Source organism: Colobus angolensis, unplaced genomic scaffold (genome assembly GCF_000951035.1).
Source record: "Colobus angolensis palliatus isolate OR3802 unplaced genomic scaffold, Cang.pa_1.0 Scaffold90, whole genome shotgun sequence".
NCBI lineage: Eukaryota > Metazoa > Chordata > Mammalia > Primates > Cercopithecidae > Colobus > Colobus angolensis.
Window position 1 is genome coordinate 4,379,639 of NW_012122932.1, and position 9,941 is coordinate 4,389,579.

Below are 9,941 nucleotides of genomic sequence, written 5' to 3' on the forward strand. Positions count from 1 at the left end.
AAGGTTTTTACATTTCTAATAAGTAACCTATACAACTCTGATTGAGGTATTAGGATCTGGGTCACGTTTTGAGAACCATATAAGAGGGCATTGCAAGAAGAGAAATTGAGTAGCACAAGCACGATTAATAGATGTCTATAAGAGATAAGTAAATGCTGCATTGGGTAGAAGAGATAGCTGTGTGCTGACAATGTGTGGGAGGAGGTCGGTGATCCACAGGGCCTTGGAAAATGGCTGGAATTTTACTCAATAGGATTCTGCTCGTTCTTGCCAGCCTGGTATCGGGAGTAAGGGTTTGGGCTTTGGAACTAGACCTGTGTTGACATGATTGTTCTGTCGCTTCGAGTGCTCGAATACTCACCTCAGCCATCCCCAGACTTGTTTTTTAGTAGTTCATTACAAAGTGTCTGACACATAACAGGTACTCAAATGGTAGCTCCCCTTTCTTTGTAAGACAGGGGAAATGACATGAACAAAACTATAGAAACAGAAGAGACTTAGGGACTATTCATGTCTGGGAGAGTACTGTGGTGTAGGAGAAAGAAATGTGACCAAAAATGGGTACAGAGCTTGAAATTCAAGGCTCCCTGGCAGGGCCTGGCTGTCTGACTTCCTTCACCAAGCCTTAGTTTCCCTGTGTGTATAATGACAGGATAGACTTGTGTTGTTGATGTTCTGTGACTCCCACAGTTTGACCTTCTTTATCCTGACCTTCTAGTTCACCTGGCCTGAATTCCTGGGCTCTAATGAGGTAAATGTGGAAGACTTTTGGGCCACGATGGAGACAGAGGTGATTGAGCAGGTGGCATTTCCTGCCAGCATCCCTATCACCAAATTTGATGCCTCCGTTATTGCCCCCTTCTTCCCACCACTCATGAGAGGAGCTGTGGTCGTCAACACTGAGAAAGACAAAAACCTGGATGTGCAGCCAGTACCTGGTAAGGCCACCTGGTGGCTGACTGGGGTCAAAAAAGGGCTCAATCAAGAGTCTGGGACGTTGTCCATGGTAGCGAGAGGGCCAGGCCCCACTGGAGGACTCCTTTCAGAAAGGTAACAACAGCCCATGTCAAAATCCCCTAGAGTTTAAGGTTCTGGTGCAGAGTTGAAGAGCGGTCCACCATATTAAATAGCAGGGGAGCACGGCTCATTGTCATTCTGCGATACACACACTGAGTAGGGGAACTCCTGTAAAAAATGCTGATAAGGCTCCAGCCCCAGAAATTTTCATTGAGAAAGTGTAGGGGCAGGCCAAGGAATCTGCCTTCAAAACAGGCCTCCCAGATGGTTTTGCAGCTACTTTTGTGGATTATACATTGAGAAACCCTGGACTAGCGGATAAGAGGATAAGTTTCTCAGAGCTTGAGTTGGATTCCCAGCTATGCTACTTAGTAGCTGTGTGACCCTCTGTCAGGTCCCATCATTGCCCTAAGCCACTGTTGGTTCATTTACAAAGAGGGTGTGATAATAGCTCTCCACTTCCTAGATCACTGAAGATAAAGTGAGCTAATACAGTTAGAGCAATAGCCTTCTTCTTTAACTGTAACTCAGTAAGAAATACATTTTGTATCATGACGCAGAATGATATTTGTACATATGTGCGTGTGTATAATTGAAACAACATTTCCAAAATAGTATTTTTCCTTACCAAGTGCGATATACTTTATTTTCTAGGCTGGGCGCGGTGGCTCAAGCCTGTAATCCCAGCACTTTGGGAGGCCGAGACGGGCGGATCACGAGGTCAGGAGATCGAGACCATTCTGGCGAACACGGTGAAACCTCGTCTCTACTAAAAATACAAAAACTAGCCAGGCGAGGTGGCGGGCGCCTGTAGTCCCAGCTACTCGGGAGGCTGAGGCAGGAGAATGGCGTGAACCCGGGAGGTGGAGCTTGCAGTGAGCTGAGATCCGGCCACTGCACTCCAGCCTGGGCGACAGAGCAAGACTCCGTCTCAAAAAAAAAAAAAAAATTACTATACTTTATTTTCTATCTTATTTCATTTTTTAATTTTTGGAAATGACCCACTGAATTGATACCATAAGTACTTAATATGTTGTGATGTGCAGGTTCTTAAACAGTGCCTCCTAATATTAGATACTGAGGTCCAACCTCATATTCCTATTAATACTTTAAGATCCCAGGCATCTTTTTTATTTTTTTATTTTTTTTGAGACAGAGTCCCGCTTTGTCACCCAGGCTGGAGTGCAGTGGTGCGATCTGGGCTCACTGCAACTCCGCCTTCCGGGTTCAAACAATTCTCCTGTCTCAGCCTCCCAAGTTCCTGAGACTACAGGCGCACGCCACCACACCTGGCTAATTTTTTGTATTTTTAAAAGAGATGAGGTTTCACCATATTGGTCAGTCTGGTCTTGAACTCCTGACCTCAGGTAATCCACCTGCCTTGGCCTCCCAAAGTGCTAGGATTACAGGTGAGAGCCACTGCACCCAGCCCCCAGGGATTATTTTTTTAAGGCCCCCACATAGTTCTCTTGCACTAGCCAGGTTCAGCAACGTTGTGTAGAGAGCACTTTTAAAATGAGAGCTACTGCTCTCTTACTGCTGCAGTCATGGTAAGCATCTGAGGTCTTGGTTCTGAAAAACCTTAGAAGACTGGATTAAAAGCTGACTTATTTTAGGGTTTTTTTCAGTAGCTGTCTGCAGGGTATCTCACTCAGATGTTCCAGGGCAGAAAGCCAGTTCTGAGAGATTTCAGGTATCTGCAGAAAGCATGGACCTGACTTGAGTCCCACCTCTGCCAGCACCAGGGGAGAGCTTGGTGCAGAGCTGGCTTCCACTGTTTGCTGTTTTGTGGGCCTAGCCATGGCCTCTGGTGGCTGGCAGCAGCACCCTCCCACCAGCACTGTTGTGTCTTGCAGGTAGCGGCAGTGACTTGGTGAGGCTGCTCCAGGAGGGCACCTGCAAGCTTGATGAGATTGGCTCCTACAGTGAAGAGAAGCTGCAACATCTGCTAAGGCAGTGTGGAATCCCCTTTGGAGCAGAAGACTCCAAGGTGAGTGTCAAGGGCAGTGGTGGTTATCGGGGCTTCTGGGACAGGCTGATTGGTCCACTTTTCAGGGCAGGGATATGAATACCTGTGATGGCATCCGCCTTGGACCCAAGCTGCTGGCAGTCAGGGATGCCTAGGAGGTGGTCAGCAGCTAGATGGTGACATGTATGTGGGGCCTGGCCTCTAGCAGTTCTTCCTGTTGAAGATTGTGAGCCTAGGCTCTGGGGTCAGGAATCCTGGCTCTCCTTACTGTGTGTGACCTTGGATAAGCTGCTTTATATTTTGAGCTTCATTTTCCTTGTTTGTAAAATGGAAATAACCAAAACACTAACCTCGTGAGACTGTTGTAAGGAATGCACTTTACACAGTGTCTGGTTATTACCTATGCAAGCTCTTAGAAAATGCCTATTATTACATAGAGTGTGTGTGTGTGTCTACGTGTTTGATTCATATGTTACTTTCTTTCCCTTTCATATTTCTGTGCTGTTGAAAATGTTATGCTTCCTTCAAGATCAGATTCAAATGTTAGCTCCCCTTTGATGGTTTCTTTGCCCTGTAAAAAGTGAAAGGACTCAGGCCTCAGAATCTGACTGGCCTTGTCTGTGACCTAATCCTTTCAGGGCCTCAGATTGCTTACCTGTACCTCGAGGAGGTTGGGCTGATGAGGCTCCAAGGCCCACTCTATTCTTTTGCTTTGGGTGTTGGGTGCGTATGTGATGCTGAACACCAGGCCTGGTCCCTTAGCATTCACCCTTATGTTTTTAATCTTGTCCTTCTACTCCAGGACCAGCTCTGCTTCTCCTTGTTGGCCCTCTACGAATCTGTACAGAATGGAGCTAGAGCTATGCAGACCCCACCTCACTTCACAGGTGGTAAAATCTACAAGGTGTGCCCCCATCAGGTAAGAAAATAACTAGAGGGAGCTTGGAGTGAATTTGCTAATGTTGAACTTCCCACAGAGACTGATCCAGCTCAGTTTTGGGGGGCAAGACTTAAGTCACTGGACAACCTCTGGCATAGCTGCCCACGGGTCAGGTACTACCCCATGGGCTAGGGAGGGAGGCTGGGTCTTTTGTCAGTATTTTTTAAGCACTCTACCACATCCTGGGCATCAGCTGTTGAGGGTATAAGTCGAACTTGTATAAAGAATGACAAAGATGTCATTCCTCCCTAGATGACCGTTTATTTTAGTGGGGAAATACAGTCACCACAGCTTGTGGCACTGGCTCTGAAGAAATTAGATAAGGGCCTAAGATAGAAGGTAACAGGGAGGAACCTGCTGTCTGAGGTGGCAGAGAAGACCGAGACCTGCAGGATAGGGAGGAGCCCAGTGATAAGCCAGGGAAGGAGTGTTGCAGCCAAGGGACCACCAAAGCCGTGAGTAGGGAGACAGAGTGAGCTGAGAGGAGGGGGTGTTGGAGGGCTCCCCAGGGGCCAGATCACATAGAGCTCTCTAGGCCAGAGTAACAGTTGGTATTTTATTCTGAGTGATGAGGGACCTTTTGGACGGTTTTGAATGGGAAACCTGTGGAAGGGTGTGGACAAGGTCGCACTGGGTTAATTAGCTCCAGGACAGGTTATATACTAGATGACAGAGTGGGCCCAGGTAGATACTGGGATGGAAACCCCACTTAACAGGTACTGAACGGGAGAGAGGTGGCTTAGCAGAGCCTTCAGTTCACTGAAGCACCTGAGTCAACAGGGGGACCTAGCTCTAAAAAGAGAATCCAGTTCCCAACTACTTTAACAGAAGCTGTGTCTGAAGGACATGCTTAATGCTTCTACCCTGAGCAGATCAGAGCCTGCTCAGGGGATTGTGTTCATGCGACGGGGGTTCATCTCGTGAGAAGCAGCTGACAGCACAGGGAGAGCTGTAGATCTTGGGGACTGTGATGGGAGTGGCATCACCTGAAGGTGACAGCCAAGGGTGTACCCAGAGCTGTGGAATGGTGCTTGGGGAGCCCTGTCAGTGGAGGTGTTTACTAGACTGCATTGTGAGTTCCCATCTGGGCAACAAGCCCACTGGGATCTGGTGGGGAGCTTGCTCAAAGTGCAGATGCTTAGACCCTACTCCAGAGACCTTCGTTTCTTAGGCTTGACCTGGGGCCCAGGCATCTCCATTCTTAACCAGCTCTTACCTGCTGCTGCTGCTGCTGCTGTTGCTGTGTAGCTAGCATGGTGAACTGGTAGATGATGTGTAGAGAGTGGGGTTTTGAACGATGTCCTGAGGTGCCTTTCAGCCTAAGTTGAGGACAGGATGCTCCCAGCTGTCTCTCTGAAGGGCAAAGATGAGCTGGTGCCTTCATTTAAGGACAGAAGTAGGAAGGGAACAGAATGCCATGGGCTCTGGCAGGATGGCCATGGCTTCAGCCATGAAGCTGATTGCTCATCTTCCTGGGAAGCGAGTGAGAACTGTACACTGTCTGCAGACTGGCTTCCTAATTAACCCTGCACCCCTGCCCTTCTTCTCTCAGGTGGTCTGCGGCTCCAAGTATCTTGTGCGAGGTGAGAGTGCCCGTGACCATGTGGACCTGCTTGCCTCTTCCCGCCACTGGCCGCCTGTCTATGTGGTAGATATGGCCACATCAGTGGCCCTGTGTGCTGACCTCTGCTACCCAGAGCTGACCAACCAGATGTGGGGGAGGAACCAGGGCTGTTTCTCTAGTCCCACGGAGCCACCTGTGGTGAGTCACCTCCTGAGGAACTGCCATGTCTCCTCAGGCCTACTATGTCTTGCTCTGTCGCGCAGGCTGGAGTGCAGTGGCATGATCTTGGCTCACTGCAACCTCTGCCTCCCAGGTTCAAGCAGTTCTCCTGCCTCAGCCTCCCGAGTAACTGGGATTACAGGCATGTGCCACCACACCCGGCTAATTTTTGTGTTTTGGTAGAGACGGGGTTTTGCCATTTTGCCCAGGTTGTTCTCAAACTCCTAGGCTCAAGCAGTCCACCTACCTCAGCCTCCCAAAGTGCTGGGATTACAGGCGTGAGCCACCATGCCCAGCTTACTCCATAAGTTTTTACCGACCAAGCCCTCTGTTTGAGGCCACAGTATGTCACTTAGGTGTGCCCAGGGTATCCCAAACATAGGTACCTTGTGTTAAAAGAGGTTGCCTTCCAGAGAAGCCTAGAAAGTTGCCACCTTTGACAGTCATTGTGCACACTGACATATTAAAGGCCCCAGCCAGCCCTGGATTACGTTTAATTCACCATGTCTACATTTAGTTGACCATGGATATACTGCATGGCATAGCAGTATATCTGTTGTGATCTGAAGATACTCTGGTTAGAAAACACTCATTTTACCAACCCTTTCCTTTTATTAAAAGGGGAAACTAAGGCCTAGAGGGGGAAGTGGACTTTTCCAGGTCACACAGCAGATTCGTGGCAGAGCTCTTGTTTGTCTTGGTGTATTGTACCAGACAGTATTTTTCAGCAGTCATGTACCCTCCAAAGCCAACCTTTGTCCTTTGCTGAAATAGATGTCAGAACTAATAATTAGGAAGAAGTTCTGGAAGAATAACAAGGGTTGAGTGCCCCAGCCAGGATGCATTATGGGAAGTGAAGGCCTCTGGCTTTGCCTTGGAGGAGTCATTATTGTCATTACTCCCTGGGGCTCACTGGCTCTGTGAGCATGCCGGGGACCCCAGAAAAGTGTCTTAACCTTAGTCGGAGCCTTATCTTTCTGCTCCCCTGCAGCCCCTGGCCTGAATGGACCAGGGGCAATAACAGCACAAGTAATCCAACATCTGCTCTGGAAGGTGACCACTGTTACTGTCCCTGTTCTCATGTGAGGAAATGGTGGCACTGGGGGGGCGGGGGTTGGCCTATGAGACACAGTACATGGTGATGTTAGGATTCAGACAGGGCTGGCTGAGCCTACAGTGCTTGTTCTCATCCCAGATGGGTTCCCCCTTAGTCATTCCTTCTTGTCAAAAGGCATTCTCATTTCTAGAGTGTGTCCTGCCCAGAGCTCTTGGACCAGCATTATACTGTGGACATGACAGAAACTGAGCACTCTATCCAGCACCCAGTCACCAAGACTGCCGCACGGCGCATCGTCCACGCAGGCACACAGCCCAATCCTGGTGACCCCAGTACTGGGCACCACTCCTTGGCGCTGTGCCCTGAATTGGCACCCTACGCAACCATCCTGGCCTCCATCATGGACAGCAAACCAAACAGTGTCCGACAGCGGCCCATTGCCTTCGACAATGCCACTCACTATTACCTCTACAACCGCCTCATGGACTTCCTCACCAGCCGCGAGATTGTCAATCGTCAGATCCACGACATTGTACAGAGCTGCCAGCCTGGTGAGGTGGTCATTCGTGACACCCTCTACCGCCTTGGGGTCGCTCAGATCAAGACAGAGACAGAGGAGGAGGGTGAGGAAGAGGAGGTGGCCACAGTGGCAGAATAAGCCAGGCTGTTGTACAGGGACTGTACCATCTCTCAAGCCATAGTAAGGCCCTTGCCTGAGGCAGAGCTATCCAGGGGACCTGCAGAAGTGGTCTCCTGTGGGGAGGGCCTCTGACTGCTGGGACTGACCAAAGAGCTTCCATTCCCTGAGCATGGCGGGACCCAGGGTCCTCGGTTCTCAACCCTCCACAGGTCAGGAGTGGTGCCAGGAAACCTCTTCTGGCCCCGAGAGAACACTTGGGGGACATGGTATGTTTAATGGAGGGAGGGGAGGCTGAGGAAAAGGCTGGTAGCTGGTGGCTTCCGTGGGGCCTGCTGTGGGTCAGGGTAGAGGTCCTGGGTAGGCTAAGGCGTAAGTCCCAGCACTAGGTGGGAAGGCTGCTGCGGTCTGTCCCACTCCTGAGGAGCCCTGGTTTCAGCGCCCCCAGTCTCATGAATTGCTTAGCCTGTTGCCTTTGACTAGGGACCTGGGGTGGCCTTGTTAACTCTAGGGGTCCCTTTGGGCTCTTGATTCTCCCTGAAGGAGGGATACATTTCTCTATTGCTCTTCCTGTACCCACATTTGGGGGAAGCTGAGGAACAGTCAGCCACAGCTCTCTTCCAGGACTGTCCTCTCCGCCCCCAAGCTTTGAGGAAGAGCGTCCCCTTCCTCCTTTCCCTGGCCACTGCTGCTGCAGCCAACATCCTCTCTGGGCCTGGGACCCTCTCTACAGACAGGATGTGGTCCCTGGCCATGACATAACCTGGCAGCAGTAGGAAAAACTCCCTTCTGTGAAGGGGAAGCAGACTGGGCCATAAGGAAACAGCAGGACTGGCTCAAGTGCCCAAGGTTTGTTTAGGGCCTGGGAATTGGCCATGTGTTAATTTATTGAGAGGAGTGGAGTAGGTGGCTTTTTTTCCCCTCCTTCTCTCTTCCCCCAACAAGAATAAAGTTTATTAAATTATCTGGTTTTGGTGAAGCAGGAGTCAATTCCGTGCACATTGTATGGGGCAGTGTGGTCAAGCGCCACAGACATGAGCTCGTCACTGCACTGCATGTGAAGGCGGGAGGGAAAGAAGTTCCAGGGAATTTGCAGGCACTCATATGGCACGAAGAACCAGAGGCTGACTGCATTAATGCTGTTAGTTTAATGTGGACAGAGACATCCCGCGGCGTGACTGTTAGTTAGGATGAGTCAGCTTGGGGGAGTTTGTGCTTCCTGCTTGGTGTGGCCAGCCACATGCCAAGGTCCCCTGCCTTCTAGCCCAGAACGACAGGGGACTGGGCAGAACACCCCCAACTTTTAGCTGCCACTTGGCTCATCACAGCAGCACCAGTGCGGGGGAGGAGGGGTCGGGCTGTGGAGTGAAGAAGGCTTATAGGGCAGACTAAGAGGTCCTGTGAGATTCTTAGGGGAGCCGTCCTGCTCCAAGGGGCCTGAGCTGAGTGGAGTCTGTGAGCAGCTGCTGCTCTTGCTGCTCCTCTCGGAGAGGAAGAGCTCAACTCTTTGCCAGTCTGTCTAGCCCCAAGGAGCCTGGTTTTCTCAGTAGCAGTGTAGCTCCTGGGGACTTCATAGGCATAAAGTCAGTCCACTTCATTAAGACAAGAGTATTAGGAAAGGAGGTTCTACCAGTTGGCATAGCAAACACGAGGCCAACACCATGAGAACGGTAGGGGAGAGGGGGTGAGGGCTCAGCCCCCAGCCCCTGACTGGCAGTGACGGCCCACGCTCAGGGAGCGGGATCCTCTCACCTCCCCTGGATCCCTCACCTGCCCAAGTCTCAGCGCTGGGCCAAGCTGTTGAGTGAAATGACCGAAGGCAGAGTTTGTGTGTTCTCCCCACGTCACCCCGTCCGTGGAGAAGTTGAAGCTTGCAGGAGGGGACAGTGGTGCTCCCTGTCGTCGGCTCCTCAGCAGAACTGATAGTTGTTGGGCTGCAGCAAGGGCTGGGCGATATCCCCTTGCTCGCAGCAGGCCAGGTGCTCACTAGAGCTCTCCTCCTCCGGCTCACTGCTGCTGCCGCCGCTACCACTACCACCGCTTCTGCTGCTGCTTGGCAGATTGGTATAGTCCTGAGGGTGGGAGAGACCAGAGACTGTCAGTCCAGATCCATCAGGCCCAGCCCAACCTGCTTTACCGGCCACCCACCCCAAGCCTCACCCCACTCACCCGCTCTCTCCTGTCCTCTTGGGCTTGCTCCTGAAGGAGGGAGCAGATCTGCTGGAAAGTGGGTCTGTGGGTGGGCTCCAAGGCCCAGCAGGCCTGCATGATGCTGTATCTGGAGATGGGACAGAGGATGCCCATGTGCAGTTCTCTAGGGGTCCTTAACACACACCCCTAGGGAGACCTACCCAGCAGAGGTCCCCAAACCCGGTCAAAAGTAAGTTTAGTATAAAACCTGTGCCGCGTCCTTGGCATGCTTTACCATTTAATCCTCACGGTAACCCTTGCAGAAGGGTACTCTCATCACCCTCATTTTGACAGATGAGGCCCTTTTGGTATCCTTAGGGTCACTGTAATAAGAGTCTCTTAAAAGTC

General features: G+C 51.0%; 2 protein-coding genes across 4 annotated transcripts in view; one reads left to right on the forward strand and one right to left on the reverse strand.

Annotated features, from left to right (window-relative positions):
* The window catches only part of HMGXB3 (HMG box domain containing 3), a 53,756-nt gene extending 45,389 nt beyond the window's left edge, over positions 1–8,367 (forward strand). For both annotated transcript variants that reach the window (XM_011931545.1, XM_011931546.1), the window contains exons 17-21: positions 719–938; positions 2,874–3,007; positions 3,789–3,905; positions 5,479–5,688; positions 6,957–8,367. In XM_011931545.1, the coding sequence (XP_011786935.1) occupies positions 719–938; positions 2,874–3,007; positions 3,789–3,905; positions 5,479–5,688; positions 6,957–7,424 (1,149 nt within the window). In that variant the 3' untranslated portion in view covers positions 7,425–8,367. The remainder of the gene's footprint in view (positions 1–718; positions 939–2,873; positions 3,008–3,788; positions 3,906–5,478; positions 5,689–6,956) is intronic.
* Positions 8,368–8,532: 165 nt separating this feature from the next.
* The window catches only part of CSF1R (colony stimulating factor 1 receptor), a 61,305-nt gene continuing 59,896 nt past the window's right edge, over positions 8,533–9,941 (reverse strand). For both annotated transcript variants that reach the window (XM_011931544.1, XM_011931543.1), the window contains 2 exons: positions 9,573–9,681; positions 8,533–9,475 (listed from right to left, as the gene is read on the reverse strand). In XM_011931544.1, the coding sequence (XP_011786934.1) occupies positions 9,314–9,475; positions 9,573–9,681 (271 nt within the window). In that variant the 3' untranslated portion in view covers positions 8,533–9,313. The remainder of the gene's footprint in view (positions 9,476–9,572; positions 9,682–9,941) is intronic.